This window comes from Rhinolophus hipposideros, assembly GCF_964194185.1.
Source record: "Rhinolophus hipposideros genome assembly, chromosome: 8".
NCBI lineage: Eukaryota > Metazoa > Chordata > Mammalia > Chiroptera > Rhinolophidae > Rhinolophus > Rhinolophus hipposideros.
Genome location: NC_138054.1, coordinates 82,357,452 through 82,385,084, shown reverse-complemented (window position 1 = coordinate 82,385,084; position 27,633 = coordinate 82,357,452). Strand labels below are relative to the sequence as shown.

Sequence of the window (27,633 nt, the reverse complement as noted above, 5' to 3'; positions counted from 1 at the left end):
GGGCGTCGGCGCAGGCGCGGTGTCCGCGTCGCCGTCGCTGAGCTTCGTTACCGGCTCCGCGTCGCCGTCTCCGCACTTGAGTCGGCCGCCCCGCGGTCCTGCGGCTTTTCCTCCTGCCGCTGCGGGCCGCGGGGCCAAGGCCATGTCCCGAAAGCAGGCGGCGAAGAGCCGGCCTGGCAGCGGCAGCCGGAAAGCCGAGGCCGAGCGCAAGCGCGACGAGCGGGCGGCGCGCCGGGCCCTGGCCAAGGAGCGGAGGAACCGGCCGGAGTCCGGGGGCGGCGGCGGCGGCGAGGAGGAGTTCGTGAGCTTCGCTAACCAGCTGCAGGCCCTGGGGCTGAAGCTGCGGGAGGTGCCGGGGGACGGGTGAGGCGGGCCGGGCAGCGCGGGAGGCGGCGCCGGGGGACGCGCCGGGCTTGGCGACCGTCGCCCGCTCTCGTGCACTCATTCATTCCGGCGGCGCCGAGCGGCAGGCGCTCCCCACTGCGGGGTCCCCGCGAGACGCCCGAGTCAGTGCCCCACGCGTGGCCAAGGCCGCGAGGAAACTACCGGGGTCCGGAGGGAGGACGCTGGCGCGGGTCTCCTGTAGGTCGGTGGCCGGGAAGGCCTCTCCGAAAGGTGACATTTACGTGAGACCTGCAGGGACCGGGCGCGGCCGGTCGCTTGAAGAGCAGGGCAGCGCGCAGAGCGGTCGTAGTGACGGTCAGACCGACGGCGGCGTGGCCTCGTGGGGGTAGCGCTTGCCCCCCACCCCGCTGCTGCCTGGCGGGGGCCTGTTGCTGGCTGAGGGCGATGCGTCTAACTCTTACTCCCACGGGCCTCAGGTTCTTCGTAAGCAGAGGTGCTTAGCCAAGCTTTCTTGGGGTTTGGGCTGGAATCTTGGGCCAGCCTTTTTTTTTTTTTTTTTTTTTAGGGAAAACGGGATAAATAAATGGGTGGGAGGGAGAGAACGGGAGGAAGGGAGGAAACGTGGTTGCAGGAAAGGGGACGTGGAAACGGAAGCACGGATGGAAGAGGAGAAGTTCGGTATCAAGGCTGTTGATGGACGGGCTCCCGTTAACCCTTCCCGTCTTTCCTACGCGTGCTCAGTGCTGTGGGCCGATTGGACCTCGAGTGTGTTCCGTTTTGTTCACCGCCACAGAGCACAGCGCCTCGTACGCGGAGGCATTCAGTGCGTTTTTGTGCAATGGGTGAATGATAGGAGTATCATGGAGGAAGACCAGCTAGACCCTTGCAGGGCATCTCAAAGGGGCAGTCCTCTCTGCACTTAAGGACTTGGGCTTTGCTGGGTCTTGCTTTCCACCTAGTAGCTCGCTTTTTGTCAAATATAAAGTTTGTTAACTACTCAGGACCTTATTATCCTAACCAAGTTCACAAGCACAAGACACTTCGCCGTCAATCAAAGTGCTAATTGACTGCAGTGGGATTGGGGTGGGGCTCTTCCTTGCAGGCGATTGGGTGGCTTTGGTCTGCTAGACTGGGGGTGGGACTTTCGATGTTAGGATGCCCAGGAAACTGAAATACATAAGCAACAGAAGGTTGCTTATGAGCAGGAATCACGCCACAGAGAGTTGTAAAATCTTGAGGGGGCTTTCCTACTCTATGGGAACTTTGGGGTGCTACCTGCCCCCCACCCCCCGAGGAGAGTGTACTTCTTTAGTTAATTCAGCAACCTTTGGTTAAGCAAGGAGCTGGGAATACATTGATAACTAAGATACTTGAGTTCATAGTCTAGTGAGAGAAACATGTAACAGAAAGTCTCAAATGTTTTGGTCTTAGGACCCCTCTACACTTAAAAATTACTGAGGACTCCAAAGAACTTTTGTTTATGTGGGTTATAGCTAGCAATATTTACTATATTAGAAAGTAAAAGAAAACTTACATATTCCTTAGCTGTCAGAGGGATAGCCTCATATATTAGATAGCCTCTGGAAAATTCCACCGTATGCTTGTGGGAAAATGAGAGTGAAAAAGATCAGTAACATCTTAGTTTTGAGCTCATGGATACCTGAGAGGGTCTCAGAGATACTCCTCGCCCAAAACTGGGTCACACTTTGAGAATGGATTATATAAATGAAACAGTTGAATATCTTCTTAACAGTGACTGATTGTAGTGGTGCTGTTGAGAAGGAAGTGATTAACACTCTCTGAAATGGTCAGGAGGGCTTCTCATTCATTCAGCAAATTCTCGTGGAAACTGACCCTGTGCTAGATGCTTCTCAGAGGAGGTCTTACTTAGACTGGGTCATGAAGGACCGATAGGAATATGCCGAGAGAACATTCCAGGCTGAGGAGTAATCGGTTAAAGGCAGCAGAGCACATTTTTTTGAAGAGATCTATAGTTTGTGTAGGATGACCGGAGTGTAGGGTACAGGGGTACGGTCAGGGGCACTGAGGCTGCCGAGGCCAGAAGCCATCTGGCCTGGAATGCTCCTGTCTCTCACTTCCAAGCTCTTTATTCTTTGGCCAGTGTTAGAATGATAATGATAATTCCTCTTGTGTGGGGTCCTTGAAGCCAACAAATTCTTCACGTGGGTGCCGTGAGATGGGCTGCGGTTCAGCCCTCAGTGTTGTGCTTTCGGATATGGATGCGGTGACGTGGCTTTATCAGTGGACAGTGTTTCTTGTATATGTGATGGTTGGCAGGTATCAACATTGATTTAGTAATATTTATTGAGTACTTTTGATGAAATATAATAAAGATATGGTAATATTAAAAAAAGAGTTGACAGTCTTCACTCTTCCGTCTTCCCATTCTGGTCTGATTATCATATTGAATATCCTGAGAGCATCTCGCTGTGTTGGCAGATTCATTGTTGGTGGTATGGTAGTTACAGCACTCCGGAACCTCCGAGGGCTTGCGGATAAATTAGCTGGTATCTGCTAGTGTAGCCTTTCCGTGAGTTGAGTCAGATTAGCATAGATAGATTAATCAGGGAGCTATTGATGGCGTTTTGTGATTTATCCTTGGCCACCTGCAATTTTCTGTGTTGCCTGGAAGGTGGACCCACATAAATTGGATTCAGTTTCAAAACAAGAAAGAAATATTTTAACCATGACGATGTCCTTAAAAACATCATTGACTACAGCATGAAAAGAATCTAATTGGATTAGGTAATATAATATTAGCATCTCTCTGAACTATATCCAGTTGTATCTTACTAAATGTAGCCCTAAATTACATTACTAATTAGTAGTGTTCTAAAATTAAAACATTAAAGAATCACTAATTTTAGCCATTTATTTCTGTCAAAATAAAACAAGTTTTATTTTTTTATTTAGCTTTTATAATTGTAGGGTCTTAGGGATGGATGCGCTCTCACACGTCATCTCGCCTGTCTATTACCGGCATACCTGTACAGCAGCCCTGTCTTTTGTTTCCAGCACAGTGGTTTTCAACCCTGTGGCACAATAGAATCACCTGGGGAACTTTGGAAAAAATACAGTGCCTGGGCTCTCTAGATCAGCTCCACCAGCGTCTCAGGCAGTGGGGCTGGTTACTGATAATTTTTAAAAGGTCCATAGGTGATTCTTGGGCGCGGCCATAATTGCGAACCTCTGATTTAGTGTCTAGATTCTAGGCTAGCATTTCTCACACTGGAGCATGGAGCAGATCACCTGGAGGGCTAGTTAAAACACTTTGGAATGACTAGATTTCTGGGCGCCAGCCTTGGAGTGTCTGATTTAGTAGGCCTGGGGTGGCTCCAGAATTTTCATTTCGTATAAGTTCTCAGGCGATGCTGACGTTGCTAGTCAGGGGCCACACTTTGAGAATCAGTGACCTAGACCAGTGCTGTGCAGGAGAAATGAAACGAGAGCCACGTATGGAATTTAAATGTTTTCCAGTTGCCCCATTAAAAAGCAAAAGAAACAGGTGAAACTAATTTTAATATATATTTTAAGCCGCTATATCTAAAATATTTCAACATATAATCAATATAGAAATTTTTAATGAGAAATTTTACATTTTGAAAATACTATTCAAAATCCGGTAGTTTACACTCATAGCACACGTCCGTTTGGGTTAACCACATTTCAAGGGCTCGGTAGTCGCATGTGCTGAGGTACAGCACAGATGGAGACAATTCCTAAGGGTTGCCAATAGATAGAAATTTACAAAATCCTGATTCTATACAATCTATGTCCATGGAGCTAAAATCAAATTTCCTTTTATTGTCAAAAATCTATGTCTCTGTAGCTCCCGTGTTTTATATTATCGTGCAAGTATAACATGCCTTTCATCATGACAAATAGCTGGAGGCAGCTGTCACTTCCCCCTGAGCCTTCTTTAGGTTAGATGTCACTAGTTGTTCATCTTCTTCCTATTATGCATTTTAAAACCACGTCATCTCACCTGAACATGTCTCTCTTCAAATGCATGAACCAGAATGGTACCCAGTACTCTAGTTGCAGTCTGACCACAAGGAATAGAACAAAGCCGTTGCCCCTCCTTTTCCTGCACATTGAGTACCATTACTGCAGCCTAGGAGCCCATCCGTGTTTTTTTTGATGTCTGTATACAATATTGGCTCATACTAAATTATTGAGCCCCCCCGCAAACTATTATATGCTACTTTGTAATTGGTTGTTTTTGTGAACTCAAATGCAAGACCTTTACATCTATCCCTATGCGCAGTGGTTCTCAAGTGAGGATGATTTTGTCCCCTGGGGACATTTGGCAATGTCTGGGGACATTTTTTATTGTAATCACTGGCAGTGAAGGAGGTGGTGGTTTTGGTACTGGCATCTGGTGGGAAGCGGCCCAAGTTGCTCCTAAACATTTTCCCGTGCGCAGGACAGCCTGCACAACAAAGAATCCTCCCAAAATGTCACTAGTGTGGGGTTTGAGAAGCCCTGCGTGGTGTAACGGGGGATGGTGTGCACTCAGGAAGCAGAAGCAGCTCCTAGAGGTCCTTTGGGCCCTGGTGGCTTTGTTCTCATGTGTCATGAGTGCTCTTGCTGGGCTCCCTAAGGAACTCAGGTTGGCTGTAGTGTTCGTTTCCATTTCCCATTTCATTAACTTGCAACTCTTTCAGAAAAGGAAGTGATTTGTCTATCTTGGTTTTTCATGTTGACTCTTTAGTGAGCTCAGGAAAGTTTGGTATACATAGGAAAGTATATTAAAATAATATATAATTTAACATTTACTCCTAATTTCACTACCTAGGAATAACTATGGCTAACATTTTGGTGCCTGGGTTTGAATCCTGGGTCCACCTCGTACTAGTTTTGTGACCTTGAGCGAGTTACCCTAGGGGGATAGTAACAGAACCTGTCTCAGGGGAGTGAGGACTAAGCACGCTGAATACATGTGAAGCGGTTAGGATAGTTCCTGGCATATCGTCAGACGAGTGGATGTTTGAGTGGTACTTTCAGTGTTTTGTTTTTTGTTTTTGCATACATTTGTGTGTGTTTCTATGTGTAGATGGTGTGCGATGGACATGATTGCACTCATGCAGTGGACACAGTTTTATACCTACTCTTTTGGCTTACAACGAGAACGTGTGCCCACGTTACTAAAAGTTCTTAGAACGCATGTTACTTTCTGTAGAGCACCATGAATTTCTATATATTAAATGTGAAATAATTAAATACAGAATTTTGGGCTAAATCACACCTCTTAAGAGAGATTAAAGAATAGACAAGTGATGGCAGTGCTAACGTTTGAAGAAAATTTGAGAGAAAAGCTTAAAATTGAGAACGCTTTATTCATTGGCTTGCTTTTTTCCCCTCCGGTTGAAAAAAGACTGCCATTGTTTAATTTTTAGCAACAGATATCTTAGTCTAGTTATAGAACTGCTATATTCCAATTCTGTCTAGAATCTTGTCCCAGATTGATGCAAAACTTCTTGGTTTCTAGTTTCTAGAATCTGTTGTTTTTAAATTCTTCCTTCCCCCCTGCAAAACTACAGTATAAATCCTTATACGTTTGAAGAGATTCCTGCCTCTCTATAACTTTCTGTTGAAAATTCATTTTTCTGAGTTGAAAAAAACATAAAAACCCTCTTTCTCCTATGCATTTAAATCTGAAGTCTCTGGAAGTGATGAGTTTATATTTTGGAATTAGAGTATCGTAAGTTTTCATTTGGAAGAGTAAACAATTTGGTGTGAAACCGGGCAACTGTTTGACTTCAGAATGGCTTATTTTTAGTTTTAAGGAGACCAGATTGTGTGTGTTTTGTTTCAGGCTCTGTGTATCTGGGCTCTGTTTGTGATACAGTTTGGAATTTTAGAAGTCTTTGAAGGGTTTGAAAATAATACCTCACAAGTTTTACTACCAGCATTTGAATTCTAGAAACAAACAAAATAAAAATAGTGTTTAAAGTTTTCTGTTTGGCAGGAGTAACAGCAGCACTGCAGCTCCTTGGGTAAGCAGTGAGGGGCCAAGGAGGGGAAAGTGTCTCTGCAGGGTACAGCTATGCGTTGGCCTTCTCATGGCTGTCTCCACTCTGTTCTCAGGACTTAAACTGAGTTCAGTTGTTTGTATTGGGAGCTTGACAAATTATTATCTTCTGAGTACTCTGTTAGGTGAATGATTAGTTAGCTGGGCAGCTATAGTGAAAATCACTGCGGAAAAGGAGTAGTCACAATTGATCATTTTGGAAGAGGATCTGGGAATCAGCCCTTACGCGAGGCAGGGGCTGCCATGAAGACCCTGTCTTCAGGCGGTTAGTGAGTGTATCACCAGCCTCACTTGGGGAAGCAGCTGAGGCCCCTGGAAGTTGAATGACTTTCCCGGTCCGTGGGGAGTAAAATCTTTGTTCGTTGCCTCTTACGACGGTAGTGTGGTTGGACGTGTGCCCGAGTACGCTCCCCTCAGTATCTGGGGAGAATCACGCACTGTCACAGTTGAGGCTTTCTCTCTTCTCTGTGCGAAAGATTTCCACGGGCCGCCTAGCATGAAGCATCATCGTTTTAGATGAATTAAGTTCACTTTTACAAGGTTTTGACCAACATTTTCGGTTTGCCAGCAATTGCCTGTTCAGAGCTCTTGGCGATCAGTTGGAGGGACACTCCCGGAATCATCTCAAGCACCGACAGGAGACAGTGGATTACATGATACAGCAGCGGGAAGACTTTGAACCCTTTGTAGAAGATGACATTCCCTTTGAGAAACATGGTAGGTTCACTGTGGGATACTGGATCTCCCAGGTAATGACATCCATCACTTCCCCAGCCGCCCAGCCAGGGGTTTGGTTCTATAAATTATGTCATTTCTTCAACAAATATTTACTTGACTGCTCTGCAGTAGGCGGCATGCTAGGCGCTGAGAAGCACTAGGGTTAGACGTGTATGCTTTTAATAAAAATGATGATGTTAATTGACTTGAAAAGCTGTTCATGATTTTGTGTTCAGTGCAGGGGTGGGGAGCAGGCTAGAAAATAGTGTGTGTAGAGTGATCCTGTCTTTACACGGTAAACACACACAGAACACAATGGCGAATTATGGAAAGATGGCTCCACTTATTTTTCAGAAACGATTTTCTCTCTTTAAACTTCTGTAAGGGGGAGATAACGATAGCCTCTATTTTATAGGTTTTTTTGGTGAAGATTAAATTAAATAATACAATTAAAATAAGTTCTTAAGTGTTAGCCACCTGGGGATGGTGGGTCTGTGAGTACTTTAAATTATCTTCTGTAGATTTTTCTGATTTTTAAGTGATCATGTATTTTATAATTAAAAAAATCAGTAAAATCATTTTAATTTCTCACCAAAACCCCAAACACAGCCTGTTTTCTTTGAGGCAAATCATTTAGTGATTTTAATTAGTTCCTTAATAGGCACAAATCTAGTAAGAAAATACATATGAGCTTTTAACCTGGAATCTGACAATTGTTTACTGAGGATGTGCTACGCTAGTTGCTGATGTGTTTATGTTTTACATTAACGTTTTCCTCACAGGGCTCATGGTCTTACCTGTCTCTCTATTAGGAAAGAGACAGAATAGTTCCTGTGTTTTAGAGTCTAACTCAGGAAACCATGTCAAGAAAGAAAGGGAAAGACACTGAGAAGGGAGATGAGTTAAAGGGGTCTCCACATTGGCCAGATAAAAGAGTAAGAGGGTCTCCACCAAGGCAGCTACTAGGGGTAATGAGTGGGGTCCAGGCCAACACACAGCTGGTGGTATAATGGGGTGGGGAGGAGAGAGGGAGAAGGAAGTGCTGTTGCAGGATAAGGGCAGCAGGAGGAAGACATGGGCAGGGAAACTGGCACTGATCCCAAAGCCCGTCTCATTCCTCACCGGGAAAGAACTCAGTCACTAGGCACCCGCAGCACGACTCCCAGTGAGGAGCTGAGACCAGTCGCTGAGTTCTGATGGTCTCTCCCTGCATCACGTTTTATCTAGCGGATAAGACACAGCTTACCAGCTGGTCAGCAGCGCACAAATTAAATGAGGGTATGTGGGGCAAGGTGTGTAGTTTAGCTCTATGGACTGAATTGTGTCATTGATCCAGTTACATTATCATTTTGAATGAAGTGAGTTCTTAGTTTGGTACTCGACATTCTGCTTTGAATATCTTTAGTGGTGAAGGCCATTGGGTAGGTTTGGGGGTGTGACAGGACAAGGAACTTGTCTCCAGTGTGATAGTCATTTTAGATGTACAACGGGGAAGTGTTTTCCTGAAATGTCACTATGAATGCCTGCCCATTGGTACTACATAGAGAATTTTGAGCTTCAAAGACGTGAGTTGGCCCTGACTGCCAGAGCAGAAATGAAACCTAGAATCCGCACATTCGATTTGTGTGTCAGTTGAAGACTAGACTTTTTACATTATCACTCATATCATCGTTACGTGTTGTTTTACACTGAGATTCTTGAGGGCAGGGACTATGTTCCTCAACATGGCGACGCGTGGCCCATGGTAGGCACTCATAGGGCATTTGTTGAGTGAATACATGATCGGCTCTTAACTCTTCAGGACCTGGTTACCCTTGCGTCTGCCTATATTTTTTAGGATTATTTCTTTCCTTTAGACTCTGGCTTCAGAGAATCGACAACATCTTTTCTCCTTCTGTACAAATATCCAGATCAGAATCCTGAATGTTCTTAATGTCTCCTGTCCCTCCCTCCTCATACTCAGTCATTCAGTAAGTCACGTCACGTCCACCTCAGTGTTTTTTCTCTTGTAAAATCAGGCCTCCGTGGCCATTTGCGTAGATTGTTTTCAGTATTCTTTGGACTGGTCTCATTGCCTCTTGATCCATTCAGTTTGTTTTTCACATTGCAGCCATCCTAGTGATCTAAATGTGCATCTAATACATCTTTTCCCTGTCTGCAACCCCTTGGCAGCTCCCCACTGACCTCAGGATAAAGTCTAGACTCGAGGCCTCCAGGACCTGTGATTTTCTTTTCTCTGCCTCGGCTCCCACCCTGCCGTCTCAGCATTGCAAGTTCCTGCCGTGCTCTATAGTGCGCAGACTCATCTACCTACCGCTCTCTGTCTCTCTTTCCCTCTCCCTCTCCCCCCTCTGCTTCGAACCTCATTCCTCTTCTGTCTCTCTCCCTTTCCCTCTCTCTTCCTCACTCTCTCCCCTCTGCTCGGAGCATTCCTCTTCTACCTCTCTCCTTGTCGTTTGGGAATCAGCTTTAGTTGTCGTATCTGATACACCTTATCTCCCCTCACCCCCACTACCAGACTGGCTCATGTGTCCAGCCTGCTCTTAGCCAAACTGCAAGGTTTTAGGACACAGTCTTCCATAAGACTTCCCTCACTTCTGACTCCAACTGCAAGTTTGGGGGTTCCCAAACCACACTCAGGTTGGATCATTTGCTGCAAGGACTCACAGAGCTCACAGAAGGCTATTATACTCAGTTATAGTTGATTACACAGCGCGGGTACACATCAAAATTAGCCAGAGGGCAGCGTCTGGGGACGTTCCAAACGTGAAGCTTCTGTTGTCCTCAGGCTGCGTCATCTTCTTGGCATCACGTGTGGGACAGTATTGTCAGTGTTGAAGCTCACCTGCGCTTTGGTGTCCAGAGTTTCTGTCGGGGTTTCGTGATGTAGGCATTAGTGATCGATTGCCTGAGTGGTTGGGCTCGGTGTCCAGCTCTGCACTTCTCAGGTCTGGCTGACGTCACGTGGCCAGAGAGGTCCACCATGAGCACCTCATTCGCATAAACTATCAGGTGTGGCTGAGAAGTCCACTGTGAATAACAGACATTCTGTCACTTGGGAAATTTGAAGGGTTTAGAGGTTATCTCCCAGGAGCCGTGGACAAAGGTGAGACCTTCCTTAGGGCAAGGCCAAATTCTTTCCCATCCATCCCTTTCCTGTCTGCATCCGTAGCGCCTATTTCTTGGTTGCCCCCCGCTGGTTGTCAACTTCTTGAGGGCAAACTGTGACAGGCTGTATAATGGAGTGGCTGTCACGGCGTCAGGCTGCCCGAGTTGTAACCTCAGCTCTGCTGTGTGCTGGCTCTGTGACCTTGGGCACAGTGATAACTGATCAAGATGAACTGGAGCTTGAGGCGAACGTAGTCGGAGGGTCTGTGGGAGGCGCTAGGGCTAACGGAAGTTCTCGCACTCTACGCAGTAGTACCTACACGTGAGAACCCTGCGGGAAGAACTCGGGTTTGTAATAAAGTTCTGGGGCTCTGCCTTCCCCTTCCATTAACTTCCTTTCTATAAATACCCGTCCATTGTGGCCTGCAGGCCCGAGTGTGCACGCGGCTTGCCATGTCTGCGTGCACTGGGTTGCAACCCTTTCTTTTTCCTGAAGAAATCCTTTTTTGGTGACGAAACGCCTCGTTGATACTAGTTTTCAGTCGACACTAGTCTGCTTCGGTCTCCTCATCTAGAAGATGGTGTGTGCATGATAAGGCCTTTCAGAAGGTTGGAACGGATGGAAAGTGATCCTCTGTGAGGAGTGAGTATAGCACTGCTTGCTGCGTGCTAAGCATTCAGTAACGCAAGCTGTTGTCATCTCGGCGTTGGTTGTCACGTTTCCGCTGTCTTTTATAGAGTTAGGCTTATAGGCAGCACTCAGTAAATATTTATTGAAGGAATAAGTAAATGAATCCTCTATGAAGGATTGCAGTTGATAACACTGTTCAAGCAGCTAAATGCGGAGCCCAACAAAGCTGATGGGCTCTTTAGAGGTACACCCTTGTTCCGCATTACTTGGAACTAAATAAATACCAAAGCATGTTTGCATTTGGGTTTTTCCATTATAAAGACTTCATTTTTCTCTCCTATTTCCATGCAGTGGCCAATTTGGCAAAGCCTGGTACATTTGCTGGCAATGATGCAATTGTAGCCTTTGCAAGAAATCATCAATTGAATGTGGTGATTCATCAACTTAATGCCCCTTTGTGGCAGGTAGGTCATCTATTCAAGACTTTGTCTTAAGCTCTTCTTTATAAATTAGCTTTGGGGATGTCCTAAGATGATGGGCCCTGACCTGTGCTATGGAACTCTGCAGGCTCACTTGTGCTGCAAGCCTAACCGGAGACCAGAAGCGTGTGGTGGCTTGGGCTTAAACCCTGTGCCATGTTCACGTGGTGTCGAGTGTAATTCAGAGCGCGTTACAATGCCGGAAATATTATTCGGCAGGCAGTGCATTGAGTAATTTGGGGGCAGAGAGCCTCATGTGGAAATACTATACATAATTCTGTAAAATACTTATGTAAAGGATTAGCACATACAAATTCTGGTTTTGAAGTATGTCTTGTCCCACATGTATGTTTATGATTTTTAGGTGGAAGGAAACAGAGAGCAGATTCACTGTCATAATCATTGCTAAAAAGGATGTTCTGAACAACAAAATTTTTTTCATGGCCTAGGATGTCAACTTTCATTGCTCTGCTCTGCTCAGCTGTACATATGGTACTAGTGGTTTTTCTACAGCAAATAAGATTTTACAACAAATGTTAAGTGTGTGCTATAGGCTGGCAGAGCACGTTGTTGAGCCATTTTGTTTTTCCTTTATCTACCCCCCCAATTGTGAAGTAGCGGTCCATTCAATCTTCTTACCTTTGGTATCCTAAGTTAACCGGATCTCCCAATCCACCAGATCAGACATTCTGTGTATGGAAGGTCAGAGGTCAGGTGGAGGTTATTAAGGCTCCCACCCGCCCTCTTCCTCTGTGCGGTCAGAGGGCTTCCTGTACCATGTGGCTCCCCTCCTGAGGATGGGGCCTGTGATTTCCACCAACCCTCCCCCGCCCCCTCCACTATTCCATTTCTAACTTTTCTTTTTAATTAGAAAGATAAAACATTAATTGTAGAAAATTTTGAAAATTCAAAAAAGCTCATAAAGGCAAATAAAAATGACCCAGAGTCATACTCCCCAGAGATTATTCCTGTGAACATTTTAGTGTGTGTCCCTGTCATTTACACATACTCTTAGGTAGTAGATTGGGGGAGAGTGGTTATCACTTTGGGAGGGCTGTAAATATCTAACTATTACATTATTTTGTACACCTGAAACTGATTAAATAAACAGTCATACATAACTGGAACGATATGTATCCTCATGTTGTCATACACATTTTAAACACATCTGCACACATATAGACACATCCAGGCATATGTATACACAAACATTTATGTATCCCTATGTATTTTTACTATAAAGGCAACTGGTATTTTTTTCTCATATACCACCAGCATATACCTTTGCAAATTATTCTTAATGTGCCTTTGCTCATTAAAAATAAAGTCAAGTTTGTAGAGCTATAATTTACAGATAGCAAAAATTAACCCTTCTCAGGTGTACATTTCTGTGTTGTGACAAATATCGTCATGTAACCACCACTGCTATCAACACACAGCAAATGTTTCCTCATGCCCCCAAAAGTTTCCTCATGCCCCTTTGCAGTCACTTGTCCCCTCCCCACATCCCCAGCTCCTTGTAACCACTAACCTGATTTGTCTCTTACAGTTTTGCCTTTCCAGAATGTCCTCCAAATGGTGGTACCTACCCTTGTGACTGGCGTAATGTCCTTTTAACACAATTACAGCAAAATAAATCAGATACTTCCTGAGTTGGTGAGGATTTTGACCAGGGACGCAGTGAGCAGAACAGCATCTGCGTGTGTTCTTTGGGCAGAGTTGTCCGATGGACTGACAGCAGGGAGAGCTGTCATACTTTTAGTGAGACGCTGTCTTTCTAAGGATGGTCTTTGAGCCAAGAATACTGGTCACCTTCTTCGTTGTCCAGTTTCTTGTCTTTAATTTTCACTGTTTAGCAGAAGTCATCAAAATCATTTGAATATACAGTATAAAGACCCTATTCTTGCAGGAAACTACTCAGTGTCAACTTAGTAAACACAGCCTGCCTTTTCCTCCATCGATAACTTTTTTCTAGTTTCTTAATTGCCTAAGTAGCTATGGAAGATAATTCTGCATAGTTAGAATTTTCTTTCAAATACATTTCTGTAGTGTTCTCTTTCATAGGTTGCTAAACATTGAAAGCATATGTTTTTAAGATAAATGAATTTGTTATACAATGGAACTGTCCATTGGATCTCCCCCACCCCAAGGAAGCATCTTAATGGAATTGAAGAATTGAAATTGTATTGGTTGCTACTGTCATGGATAAGAGCTTGTACATTAATAATGAGGAGGCTCATACGACATGGAGATACTGAAACCTGTTTCTTTTCCTGGTTGTAAATGGAATGTATGCTTCTGTGAACAGTATAGGCACGTGTAACATAGAAAGTGAAAATCCTCTGTACTCTCTCTCTCCATGAAAATCAGTTCACAATTTGATGACTATTTTTTTTTAGTTATTTTTTCCAATTTATCATGCGTATATAGTATTAGATATTATCGAAATATGTAAGTGCTTTAGGGATTATGTCATTCCGAGGCTCTAATAAGCTAGTTTCCCAGTCCTGTTCCTAGGAGATAAATGGTGCTGTCTCTATTTTGTGTGTATCAAAACCAGACTCTCTTCACTTTGAGACCTAGATATTCTATCCGGAGAGAACTTGCACGGTTCTGACTTATGGTCCCGTGTGGTTCCTATTTGTTCCATGGTTTTGGCTGTGATTTTAGACCATAAGTATTGTTAAAATTAATAGTAGTGTCTTACTACCTGTGACTTTCAGGAAAAACAGAAGTGCTAATGTTTTCAAATTTTAACAAAGAGACGATTACTGGGCTTTTTAAGTGACAGATTCAGAATTACTTTAGAGTTTCTGTCGAGGCGGTGTTTTTTCACGGGACCGGCCTTAGGGCTTCTGGATTGCATGACTCCTGGGAGCACCACTCTTGCTGGGGTGCCCTGCATGGAGGTGCCCTGCCTTGTGAGTAGTGCCATGGTCATGCAGTGCGTTAGTGCTGCTGGACTACGAATAATTGTGTTTTGAAATTGATGTAAGTGGGAGATTGGAGTTTGTTCATATTTCTCAGTATGTGGTTGATGGAAAATGTTATTTTGTTGTAACGACGGGTGGATTTACTGTGAAGCTAATGATGCGTAAGTGGCCCCTTTTTAAGGCCTCCTTTCAAGATCCTGGGAGGGGGTTCTAGCATTTTTACATTTGTAATCTTGTATTTTTTTTTTTCCTCAAAGAGGGCCCCTGCGTTGTTGGGGCTTCAATCCCAACAAATCTACACCTGTCGTTAGGCCTTCTGTCTAGTCGAGGTCTGTGTGTCTGAGGGGACGAGACGTGCTGAGGCCCTGAAACTTAAGCCTATTCAACTTCATTGTAAATCTGCCCCTGGGTTTTGAGTATGTGTTTCTATATGGATTTCTTTCCATATCGTTCCATACTAAGCACACTGAAGCATATGCACGCGGACGGGAGTCAGAACTGGCTCAGGACATATCCTAGTCATGTTCCATGCATTCCATATGGAGCCTGTTAACTGGGCTTCCTGGGCAGTCTGGGTGGCGTTTCTCTCCAGAAGGTGACGCTGTCCAAATCCTCGCTGGCATCTCCCTTCTTTTGCTTGCAGATTCGTGGTACAGGGAAAAGCACCGGGCGGGAGTTACACATCGCATATCGGTACGGAGAGCACTATGACAGCGTTCGGAGGATCAATGATAACTCCGAAGCCCCCGCCCATCTCCAGACTGACGTGAGTGACACCCCTCTTTCCTTCTGTATTCCTGCCTTTGAGGAACCCGGTCGAGAGCTGGGTGCCTGGAGCTGAAAACCAGCGATAGTTGTATGGAATGTTGCTTTTAAGAATCTGTGGGCTTGATTTTTTTTCATTTTTTAGCGCAGATGAGAGCAGAAGATTAAATTTGTTGTCATTCTTTTGCTCTCCCTAATAGCTGATAGCTTTGATGACGTGAATATAATTTTATAAAAACTTTGGATTACTTTTATGTTTAATATGTTGAAAATCAGTCCATGCTTTGTATCTAGGGTTCGGAAACTAGAAAAAGTAAAGAAAATGAAAAGTACACAAAATCAACTACATGGACACAATTTTGTTGTTGTTTTGGTATTGATATAGCTTTGTTTCCTGCTTTTTAAAAATTAACATTATGGCATAAGCCTTTTCTTGTGTTACACACTTTCTTCGTAATTTAAAAAACTAAAAACTAATTTTTTAAGTAGGGAATGCGTATTTATCCATGAGTTAAAATTAAAAATATATAACAGCCTATATAGTGAAAGTCACTCTCCCACACTTGTTCCCCTCCCTGGATGCAGCCTGTGTTATCAGTATATCATCAAATCTACAGATATTTTATCCAGAGGGTGCCAAAAAAATGTATACATATTTTAAAAAAGGAAAAAACTGTATTAAAATTGTAATACTCAATATATACTGATAACAAAAGATGAATACAAGTCACGTTTGACTTCTGCAATTACGAGAGGTGATCAAAGTGGATGCCATCAACGTAATTGTAATACCGTTTTCTCCTTTCTTAAAATGTGTATACATTTTTTTGGCACCCTCTGTATATCAAGCAAATAGGCATGTATGTGCACGTATTCCACTGTTTAAGTAGCGGCATAGTACTCTGTTGTGTGGATGCATTGTAATGTGTTTGACCACCCGCTTATCGATGGACTCTTAGGAGGCTTTCAAACTTCAGCTTTTACAAACAATGTACATCTTTTCACACATGTATGAGTGTATCTGTGGGATAAATCCCTACTGCATCAAAGGACGTGTGCATTTATAATTTTCATAGGTGTTGCCAAATCGCTCTCTGTTGAGGTTTTACCAATTTTGACTCCCACTTGCAACGTGTGTCTCTTCTTGCACTTTTGCCAGCACAGCGAGTTATCAGGGTTTTAAATCTTTGTCAGTGTGCTATGGCAAAAATTGTTTTCTTAACAGTTTAAATTTGTATTTCTCTTGTTAGTGAGTTTATGCATCTTTTCTTGTGTTTAAGACTTACTTGTGTTCCTTTTTTTGTGAGCTATGTTGATTTTCTCTGCCCATTTTTTTCACATGAAGTTTTGTTAATGATTTTTAGGAGCTCCTCGTATATTAGAGAAATTAGCTTATATCTGTGTTATGAGTTGCAAATATTTTTTCAGTCATTTATCCTTTTATTCTTAGTCTTTGCTATGAAGAAATTTTAGATTTTTATGTGGTGAAACTTACCAAGTTTTCTTACGTGTCTTGTGGGTTTTGGGTCATAATTAGGAATGTCTTTCCCATTCTGAGGTTAACAAAGAATTTTCCCATAGTTTATTTTAGTACTTATGGTTTCATGTTTTTTTGAAATTAAATCTTATCTCTATTTGGAATTTATATTCAGATAAAGGTGTGATGTATGGATCCAACTTTATATTTTTCCTTGTGGTTACCTTGTTGTACCCAAGCCATTTATTTAGTATACATCTTTTCTTCACTGATTTAAATTGCCACTTTTTTCATATAAATTCCCACATGTACTTGGGTCTATTTCTAAACATTTAGATCTTTTCCACTGGTTTCTCTGCTCATGTATTAATGTATCCGTTGTTTTAATTAGTAAGAGTAAATTTTAAAATCTGGTAGAATTTTTCATTCATCATTCCTTTTTTTTTTTTTTTGTAATTTCCTACATTCTTGCTTTGTTTTACATATGAATGTTAGAATACATTTTCTTGTCTAGTTAAAAAGTCCTGTTCATATTTGTTTTTATTGGGGTCTCAATAAATTCACAGGGTAACTTAAGGAAAAATTGATATCTTTGTGATGTTGAATCTTCCTAGCCATGACCCTGGTAAATTGTATTATTTAATTGACTTCTTTGGTGAGCTGTAGGAGCGTCTTCATACAGATTTTGCCCATTTTTTGCTGAGTTTATTCTTAGGTGTTCTGTGTTTTCTGTTCCTATTGTAAGGAAAGGATGTTTTTTCCCCTTAATGTTTCCTAGCAGATTATCATTTGTATAAATGAGAGTTTTTAATGAAATATTAATCATATACATACACAGCTATCCTACAGGAGTCTCTTTTTAATTGACGTAAAATGCACATAAAATTAACCATTTAAAACTATATAAGCCAGTGGACCTCAGTACAGCCACTAAGCTGTGCCATCTCTTCCTCATCCAGTTCCAAAACATTTTCTTTACCCCAAAAGAAAACCTCGGGCCCATTAAGCAATCACTCCCCGTTTCCCTTCTCCCCCCAGCCACCACTAGTCGTCTTTTTGTCTCTATGGATTTACCTGTTCTGGACATTTTATATAAATGAAATCACACAATATGTGGCCTTTTGTGTCTGGCTTTCACTTAGCGTACTGTTTTCAAGGTTCATACATGTTGTAGCACATATCAGCATTTTGTTCCTTTTTTTTTTTTTAAGGCTGAATAATATTTCAATTGTATAGATATACCACATTTCATTTATGCATTTGTCTGTTGGTGGGCATTTGGGTTTGTACCTTTGGGCTATTGTGAATAGTGCTGCTGTGAATATTTATGTTAAGATTTGAGTACCTGTATTCAATCTTCTAGGCTCCTATACCTAGAAGTGGAATTACTGGGTCATATGGTGATCCTACATTTAACTTTTTGAGGAACTGCCAGTTTTCCACAGTGACTACACCAGTCCACATTTCTACCAGCAATGTATTGAGGATTTCACTTTCTCTACATCCCCGCTACTATTATACTTGTCATTTTTCTTTCTTTCTTTTTAAAATTATGTCTGTCCTGCTAGGTGTGCAGTGGTATCTTTGGTTTTTGATTTGCATTTTCCTAATGACTAATGATATTGAGCAACTTTTCGTGTGCTTCTTGGCCTTTTGTATCTTTGGAGAAATGTCTAGTCAATTCCTTTGTCCATGTTGTTTGTTCTTTCGTTGTTGGGTTGTAAGAGTTCTTCATAAATTCTGGATATTAGATTTGTATCAAATACATGATTTGCAAGAATTCTTTTTGTTTATAGTAGTTTTTCTTTGATTTTAGTTTAGGAGTAAGTAGAATTATCATCAGCCAGTAGTGATAACTGTTGTTCTTTTGAATTTTATAACTTTCTTCTCTTTCTTTGTTTTTTTTTTGGCTAATTGCATTGACTTACCTCCAAAACACTGTTAAATGATAATGGTAGTAGTAGAAATCCTTATTGTGTCCTACTTTAATGGAAATGAAGCACGTGCTGTGGATTTACCACGGTTGTTTAACCATCCCATACTATGAAACCTTCAGGTTGTTACCAGTTACTCACCACAGTTAGTAGCACTGTGATGAGCGCTTTTACATAAATCCTTTCTATAATTGACATGATTTCCTTTGGATCAATTTCAAACACTCTTGATACACATCGCCAAATGGTTAGGATGTAATTTTATAGCGGGTTGCTTTTTTATTAACACTAAGGAATTACTGCATACTGCTGGATTCCACTTACATTTTTATATGCAAAAACTAGAAATGTTTTCCCCATCTCCCCGCATTAAGGGGAAGCAGAAGGAGAAGGTGATTAAGCAGCCGTAGAGGATGCTTTTAGCTTTTCTGATTTAGGCTTAGGGTGTAAAGGCCTCGTGGGTACTAAGTGAACTGCTCTTTGTGGCTTTAGGATTTGGGTTGACGGGTTCCCTGGGGTGGTGTATGTGGGTGAGGTTCAGTGAGTCACGCTCACCTATCATTGTCCATTTGGGACCGTAACTTCACACGTCAAAGACTGCTGATGACCAAATAGGGCCTAGGGAACTAGAGGAGTGTTATACGGATGATTCTTCAAGACGAGTTGTCCTGCCACAAAGCTTGTCGGGTGCTAGTATAGAGCATCTCGTCTGTTACTAAGCTCACACCTCTGGACATCAGCTGAGACAAATGTGCGCTGTCTGAGTCAGCTGTCATGGCCAAACTGTTGGTACTTGGAAACCGCAGGGGCTCTAATGCCATCAGTGCTCACTGAACAGTTCGTCCCATATCTTGGGCCTTTCTTTTTAGTACTTTTTTTGTGACCTGGAATCTTCATATCCAGATGAAATGCAGCCTAGTCATTGCCCTTCTCTTAAGATTGTTTGTGGAATCTTTTCCCTGTATATTGGGATGTTTTTTGAGATCAGAGTGTCTTTCTATGTTGATCTAAACATAGTTTGCTAGAGATCCATGATTATTATTCCTTATATTTCCTTTAGTTTCAGATGCTTCATCCAGATGAATCAAATAAAAGAGAAAAGAGCAAGACTAAGGGAGTGGACCTAGAAGATGACCTGGGAGATGAAGTGGAAGATGCCGTCCAGAAAGTTTGCAATGCCACTGGCTGTTCAGTTAGTATTTCAGTCATGCAGTAGCGGTAGTCTAAACAAGCGTTGCTGTGCCTCCTTTACCTGCTGGTTTTGTAGCAGCAGTCTGGCATGCCCGTACCCGATGGGCCAACGTAGGTCCATGGTATCTGTCGTTCGATGACTTGTGTGATATGACTTAAGAGAGCTGTTTATTCATTTCTCTCTTGTTTGCTAGACTTGACCCAATACTGCTCAAAAATCCCAAGGAAGTATGTGGATTTATTTTTCATATTAACTGGTTATTCGGGTGCCCAGCCTTATTGAAAACTGACATTTTAAAAATGGAAACGGTCTTGAAACCTTATCTCAATTCTCACTATTATATCATTTTGTTTATCAGATTGTTGAAATAGAGAGAGAGAGGAAAGTATACCCAGAGTCTTGAAGTGTTCCTTTGTTTCTTGGATAGGATTTTAATTTGATAGTCCAGAACCTGGAAGCTGAAAATTATAATATTGAATCTGCAATAATTGCCATGCTTCAGATGAACCAGGGGAAAAGAAATAGTAAGTCCACGATTGATATTTATAAGCTTTCAAAATGACTATATTGGTAATTTTCCAAATGCTTATTTTTAATTAAGCCACAGGTGGTAGTTTACTGTCATTTATTCAGCAGTTGTTTATTGAGCACTTTCTGTATGCAGGCATTTTTTACTAGGTCCTAGCCCTGCAACAGAGAGAATGTAGTCTGGGGGTGAGGGTGAGGGTGGTAGAGACAGATAGGTAAACTGGCATAGTAATACATGATGGAGTTGGGGATTCAAGGTGCTAGGGAAATGCATGAAAAGGCCACCTAACCCAGTTTGGGAGGGATGGAGAATGTCAGGGAAGACTTTATCCTTTTAGAAATAAGGTTTCTTTATAAAATCAAAATGCTGACTAAAATTGGAGAGAAAAATATTTTATTTTTTCTGCTGGAAATATTTAGATTATTGTCTATCAACTTGATAATTCAGAATTATTTTTACTTGAACAGAGTTTAATTTTATGACATACAGGAAGGAAAAAAGATGTGACATCTTAACTTTTTTCTCAAGTCATTTATTTAAAATGATTTCAATACTTATTGCCAGAGATAATGTGCCAGATACTGTACTTAGCATTATAGTTTTCTGTGTGATTGGCTCTTTTATTACCCACTTTATATATTTGCTGTGCCTTCTTAGAAAGCAGTAAGTCACTTGGTCTTTGTGACTTTAAAACAGCACTGTTTTAAAGTATGTGTGCTGGTCAGTACGGTGTGGACTTGTCATGTGGCTATGTAAGACTGATAACTAAATTTTAAATTTTATTTAACTTTAAATAGCCACATGTATTATAGCTAGTGGCCACTGTGTTGGATAGCACAGCTTTAGAGCCTGTTTGTTTTCTGGTTTTGGTGCAAATGAAAGATTCCCCCCTAAAAATTCATGTTAACAGTAGTTTAGTGACACAAAACACTCTTCTGGTGGGAAGCTGATGATGAGGCTGGTCAACAGGTTATTTTAAAATTTATCTTCCACATTTTACCAGTATCTTTCCCCTGTGATCCCCATTGCATTAACCTGATACTAGAATTTGCCTCAAGGAAACTCGCTTCCCAAATGACAGTGCTCTAGGGACCCGGGTAATTTTGGAGTCATTTAACAGTAATCGAATTGTGTAATTATCTTAGGTACTCAAGTTTAATGAAATATCTTTCTTTGGAAGATGCAGAGGAGAACCTTGAGTCCAGTGGCCGAGTGCCCGAGCAGAGTGGTCCTTTACGGGAGGAGGGTGGCAGTGGCACCAGAATCTTTGGAAATCAGGGCTTAAACGAAGGCAGGACTGAAAACAATAAGGCGCGGGCCAGCCCTAGTGAAGAAAACAAAGCAAATAAAAACCAGCTCCCAAAGGTATGAAAGATGGGGTCGCAAGGGCAAATGGTGGGCTACTGTAAGTCGGTGGCAATGGTGGGGTGTGGAGCTCAATTTCAATGCGAAATTCTCTTTGGATTTTTAGAAGTAGTTAATGTAAAAACTATGGGGAATGCATACAGGTATGTCAGGAAGCAGAATGAAGGACTCACTGGTCCTGTGTGGTGTGTGCAGTGACGATGGGAAGAAAGTGCACTCTGAAATTGTGCTCTGTATACGCACGTGTAGCCCCTTCCCCATCTGACATTACTGTGTGCAGCGCTGCTTTCCATGTTAATGCCCACTGTAAAAGCCCAGTTTGTATAAATCTTTGTATTTTGCATTATTTTCTTGGCTAAAGTCCCAGAAGAGGACCTGACAGGTTAAAGGGCATGGATATTTGACTCTTTTTAAGGCTTTTTGGTAAATGGTCAGGTGTGCTTCCCAGAAAGGTTGTACATCTCCCTCCCCGCCCCTCCCCCCCACTCCCGGTAGCATATGATGCCATTCATTTTACTGAATTTGGAATTCATTTCAAAAACTCTCATCAAGTTGTGAGCTCAAAATGCACTATAATGTAAAAAGCCACAGGCAGAGACAAAAATGCAGTGAGCTTCTGAGGAGTTTGTTAGGATAACTGGGGCATTGAATTACGTAGAGAAAGGTGTCCTGTGGCATGTTTGAGGGTTATCTCTTGCTGGACTAGGGTTAACGTTTCTTTAGGTCATTTGGGATTGGTTTGTGAGGAGAATGGAATTGATTTTGTTTGCTAGCTCAGCGAGGGGATGTAAATTTAAATGTAAATTTGAGCAGTAATGGAAAATAGATCACTTTTGCTCTGTGGGGTGGGTTTTCTCTGTTCTTGTTGAAAGGCAGTCTGTGCCCTCGGCATCTGTCAGCCCTGCGTCTCCCTTCAGCAGGTGGCAGCCTGAGTCAGCCGAGCTGGCTGGCAACTCATGGGGCGTCTTCCCTTTCAGGTCACAAACAAACAGAGGAGAGAGCAGCAGCGCCTGGAGAAGAAGAAGCGACAGGAGGAGAGGCACCGTCACAAAGCCCTGGGGAGCAGGAGTAGCCACAAGGACAACAACAGAAGTGAAACAGATGCGAACGCGCAGGTCACCTTGGTGAAGACCTTCGCTGCCCTCAGTATCTGACTGTGGCCGGCTGGGCGTTGTAAGAAGTGAGTGGAAAATGGAGGGCTGCGTACCGGCTTTCCCAGGAGGCCGTCCTTACGAAACACGGCCCACAGAATCCGCACATGAGCTCGCACACTCAGTTAGTGTCCTTCAGGCTGCCTCCTTTTTGTTCAGAGTTTGGTGGGTGTTTTATTTTGTGAAAGTGCAGTGAAGCCATTCATGTTCCATAATTAAAATACTGAGTTTTAGGAGTGGATAGTTATACCAGGAAAAACCTTTAGAGTGTGGTTTTATTTGCCTTGAAAATCAGTAACAGTGACCCTGGGATCTTTCCTTAACACTTGGGGTGAGTTTTGCTGTAATTGTTCATGAAGTAATTTAGATTAATTGCTAGAAATGCAGAATGACAAGTTTCCTTTGTTTCTCTTTCATTTTCAAACGGATACATTAATGTACAGGATACTTTATAAACGATCTCTGACTCAGGAACATGTTTAGATTTAATTTTCTTTTAATCCAGGTTAATCAGAAAATAATTCAGGAAGTGTTCTCTCCAAGTCATAAGATATGGGGGTTGAGGCCTGTAGTCAGGGTGGAACTTAAACAACTACACTTCTCTCCTTCCTGCTTCTGATGTTATTTCAGATGGGATGCAGGTGCTGTTAGCTCGTTTACTCTCAAGCCATATGATACGTGCGCCTGACTGTTAATGTGGCCTGGGCTTTGCTGGAAAACCCGAGTGTTGAGTTTTTGGTACTTATTTCCTGACAATGGGATGATGGATGTTACTGCTTATGATACAGTTCTGGGATTCTGATAGTGTGGAGAGCAGAATCCAAAGTTGTAAAAGGGAGAAATCAAGGGGTTCTTGAGTGTTTGCCTAGGAAGAGTGTAAAGAGCCATTTATTTGATTTTGTTGAGAGAGAATGTCTGGAAGCATATCTAGGGTTGTTCATGTTCAAATTTTAAGTAACTGTATTTTCTTCCCTACCTTTCTAGACTTAGAGGCTTCAGAGAAATAAAAGGTAACTCGGCCTGTTGCTAAATTTTCTTAGTATTATGAAAAGGAGATTCCATAGAAATGCTGCATTTGTTTTCGTTTTGTTTTAAACCCTGTTTGGGATTCTGATGTTGGACAAACTCTCCAGCTCCCACCACAAATTGTCAGTGACTTAGGTCAGACCAGCAGGGCAGAGAACATACTTTAGCTGAGGACTTTGAACGACTCTGCTATTCTGAAGTAAACAGATTTGGGCAGTGGAGATGTGTCATTCCTAAAACTGAGTTAGGTGGGTGTGAACTTGAAAGCTGTCATGTCTGCAGTGGTCAGTCTTGCACAGTCTTTGCCTTTTCAGGGCCTAATATTTAGACAAATAAGATGCTGAATCAAAGGTAAATTATGAATGACCTCCCCCCCTTCAGATTTCAAAATTATAAATGTTCCAAGGCTGAGGGAAAACTATAAAAAAGTGTTGATGTGTGTAGACATACTCTCTGGGTTGGCCCTGGATTCAGTGAATTGTCTTTATCACTGGGTGATGTGCTGGCTGCGGTTTTAATGATGTGTTTTAATTTTGTGCTTTTTTTTCCTTGGTGACTTTTTGTGGTGGGCACATCTGTTGTCTCCAGGACTTGCTCCCAGGACAAGGTGGTTTGGGCTTCTTCTTGGTACAACACATTGTGCTTCCTATTCAGCAGGTTGAGAAAGCACAGCTGTTTTTCTTGCTCCTGGCGGAGTTCTGAGTTTGAGGATCTCGCAGTCAATCAGACAAGTGAAGGGTGTCTGTGGCCTGACTGGCTGCAAGGGAGCGAGGTTCAGTGCTTTAGTACCTACTGTTTCTTGGCTTTCAACTCTGGGCAGCTGAGCTTTTCTGAATGAACGTTCTTTCCTGTCTGTTTTGTACTATGAGAGTGCAGGAGACCAGATTCTCTCTGAGGGTCACAATTGTGTACCAGAAATTCAGCAGAATTGGAAGTCAGAAATAGCTTAGGGGAGACCCATTGTCAGAAGTAGTAGAATTGCTTTATTTATTTGGTTAATGAAGGTGGCCTTGGCCCCTACTGGGTTTTAGAAGTTTCAGAAGCTGCTAAAAAGTTAATAGAGAATATCGGACACATATATTTATAAATTACCTAATTCTGATAACAGGCTTCAGCATTTCTGGGGTAAAATAACAGTGGTTTTAAAAACTAATCAAGTGGCTTCAGGGATTTTCTTTTATTTCCTAGCTTTCCAGTTATAAGTGGTCTGTATCTAGTAGGTTAATTATTAGGAATGGGGTACATGTATCCAACTTCAGTGATGTCTTCTAGCTGAGGGTTTGAACTTTGACTTCCCTGCCTCAGTGTCACCGAAAGAGGCGGTGGATGGAATCCATACACTTAAGCTGCCATGTAGGCTCTTCAAACTGACTTTATTGGCAGCCACAGCGGAGGCCTGGTGCGCCCATCCTGGGTGGCCGTTGTCAGTAATTGTTACCGAGTCTGGGTCCTCCTGTGCACTTCAGACCGGGAGGCGAACCTTTCTTAACCTCTGAGTTACCTCGTGGCGGTTAGAGATTCATGTTACACGGACTTGTCTCGGTAGCTTTTAACAAGGCCAGGAGAGGGGGATGGGCAGTGGACCACAGCTGCTTTCTAGTCTTACAAACTGTATATAAAGGTGGAATGAATTTTTTAAAAAGATTTTTTTTAAAGGTCAAAATAAGAAATGAAATTGTAGTGACCACAGCTTTCTATTAAAGAGGTAGATGTATTAAAACAACACAGAACCACAACTTCTAAGCAATACGGTTGGCCACTGGGAGATACTAGAGAAGTAGAATGTGTGCGTATATTTAACTTGTCAATAATATGAACATGTGCTTTCGGGAGAACTGGTTGAGAAATTGTGGCAGAAAGAATCTTAAATATTAGTCGTGGTCATCTGTAGTTTCTTTTATAAACTCTGCAAACACTTCCAAACCCATTTTCATTCCGAGGGCGTGTGAAGTGGGATCTCCCTTGTGGGACAGTTAGAGCTGGGCTTCGAGGGAGCCGCTGTATAGGTGATTTAAAATGCCCTGGCCTGCTTCCCTGGGCAGCTTTTACAATGTGAAATGATGTGGGTGGGGGACCCCATTCAGTGGGGGAGAGCTGCTCACATATTAAGTAGGTAGGTAGCAGGTGGACTTGGGCACTGAACTGTACTCGTAGTGGGTCCCTGTCGTCAATGTGCAATTTCTCTCATTCTGAGAAACTCTTTAGACTCTGCCTGGGTTTTACTGGGTCAACATAGAATGCTATCCATTTACCTCTGTGAGATGCTCAACCCAAATAGTCGGTTAAAGGAAACTTGGATGCCTAGTCAGAGTTCACTGCAAGTCCCTCTGATCAAAAGGGTCTTTGTGGGCGGGCTGAGCACCAAGCCTCGTAGTTTCAGTGTGTCAGTCGGTGGCCCTGGGACTCCATTTGGGGTAGATGCATAGCTCTTTACCTCACGACTCCAGCCAACCTTGAGACTCAGTCTGATGCAGTTCTCCTGTTTTGCCCTTCTCATTATTCACAGTCTCAGCTCAGCTTTCAGAACAGGTGTTACTAAAACTGGGGCCTTCTGACAGTTGTTCTGAGGTGATTTAATCATGGCACTTTTTATAAGGTATGTTTTCCTGACTAAAGCAAATTGTATTTTCCCGCTGATGTTCAATTGAAGCTCTAGATGGCATAGTTAAAGGATAGGAAATCTTCTGCCATCTCATTTTAGAGGGGGAAATGGATCATTGGTGTGAAGTGGAGATGGGGAGCACCAGTCAGTCCTAAGGTGCTCTGGCAGCGTGCGCCCCGGATCCTGGCCCTAGGGAAGCTCTGTCCTTGCTCTGTCCCCAAGGAAACTCCCTGCAAAACCTCAAGCTCTTCACCATTTCCTCTGAGGGGTTACTTTCTAGAGTCTCTATCCTAGTTAGAACTACTTTGTAGCTCTATTAAATGTTTAGCGTCCTGGCAAAGTTACTTGAGGGGGATGAGATGGTATCAGTAAAGACTGTATTTCTGTCAAAGCACGACCATGACACAGAACTTCTTCCGCTCGCTTGCTGCTGAGCATGGAGGGTAGTGGTCACCGGACAGAACCTCTGTGGTCGGCCCCTAATCCTTTGCATGTCAACATCCAGCAGGTCACTGTTGCCAGCCGTTCATGACAATCATTTAAGCTCAGTCAGGTGAGCCTGCAGTTCGATCCCCTGGTAGGTCCCTCGACCATAACTTGAGGAGTGAATGCTGGTGTGGGGCTCTTCACCACTTCCCACTCTCCTCTTCATTTTCCCTGGTGGGAAGGGCCCTCAGCCTCCCCAGCTACCCTTCCAGCATCTTCCACCAGCACTGAGCTTAGTGAGAAGAAGAAAAGAGCCAGGAGTCGGACTTGAAACCCACATGTTAGTCTTGCTGATGTACCAGCGCTGGTGGGCATCAGGACCTTTTATGAAGGATGGCAAGTGTGTCTGGAGAATACAGGGAGTCTTCCCAGGCTCAGGAACCTTCGCTTTTCTAATTGCACTATACTTGTTCTAGCGTCAGTCTGGAAATATTGGAGACCTCCATGGGGTCAAGATCCATAGACTCAGCAAGCCTCGCCTTATCTATGGGGCTCAACGGGCAGAAATGTGAACATTGTCTGATGTCTGTAGTCCATTTCCTTTCCATAGTTTCTTTCCACAGATTGTGTTCATCGGAACCATTTTATTTTTTATTTACCAAAGTACTGTACTTGGCTATTTGCAGTGTTTTCAGAACCAAATGTTTCTTGTTTTGTGTTTTTAATTTTCAATACTTGGTGCAATAGAAGCTGCAAAGACGTGCCACTTTCTCTATGAAATGGAGTTTTGTATACCAATAAATTCTAGTTTAAAGACAAAGTTGCAAGTTGTTTTTGTTACTATCTGGCTACCGTTTGAGTGCATGAGTCTGAGAGAGCATTCTGCAAAATGTCCTTT

General features: G+C 42.8%; 1 protein-coding gene across 4 annotated transcripts; it reads left to right on the top strand.

Moving 5' to 3' along the window:
* Positions 1-27,553, top strand: OTUD3 (OTU deubiquitinase 3). Of its 4 annotated transcripts, none has more exons than XM_081055885.1 (8): positions 1-363; positions 6,969-7,117; positions 11,208-11,320; positions 14,912-15,034; positions 19,505-19,636; positions 20,064-20,160; positions 21,346-21,530; positions 22,508-27,553. In XM_081055885.1, exons 1-8 carry the CDS (start codon positions 143-145, stop codon positions 22,682-22,684), a joined length of 1,197 nt encoding a protein of 398 aa, XP_080912011.1. In that variant the 5' UTR covers positions 1-142; the 3' UTR covers positions 22,685-27,553. The 4 variants fall into 4 exon arrangements, with proteins under 4 accessions (XP_080912011.1, XP_080912009.1, XP_080912012.1 ...); XM_081055883.1 differs by having other exon boundaries at positions 6-363; positions 21,352-21,530; positions 22,508-27,540; XM_081055884.1 differs by having other exon boundaries at positions 229-349.
* Positions 27,554-27,633: the final 80 nt, after the last annotated feature.

What these genes read in the sequence shown, in the direction of transcription:
- OTUD3 (XM_081055885.1), top strand. Translation starts at nt 143, where the DNA reads ATGTCCCGAAAGCAGGCGGCGAAGAGCCGGCCTGGCAGCGGCAGCCGG. An exon ending in TTAATGCCCCTTTGTGGCAG is followed by an intron (nt 11,321 to 14,911) that starts GTAGGTCATCTA and finishes TTTTGCTTGCAG; the next exon opens with ATTCGTGGTACAGGGAAAAG. An exon ending in GCAATGCCACTGGCTGTTCA is followed by an intron (nt 19,637 to 20,063) that starts GTTAGTATTTCA and finishes TTTCTTGGATAG; the next exon opens with GATTTTAATTTGATAGTCCA.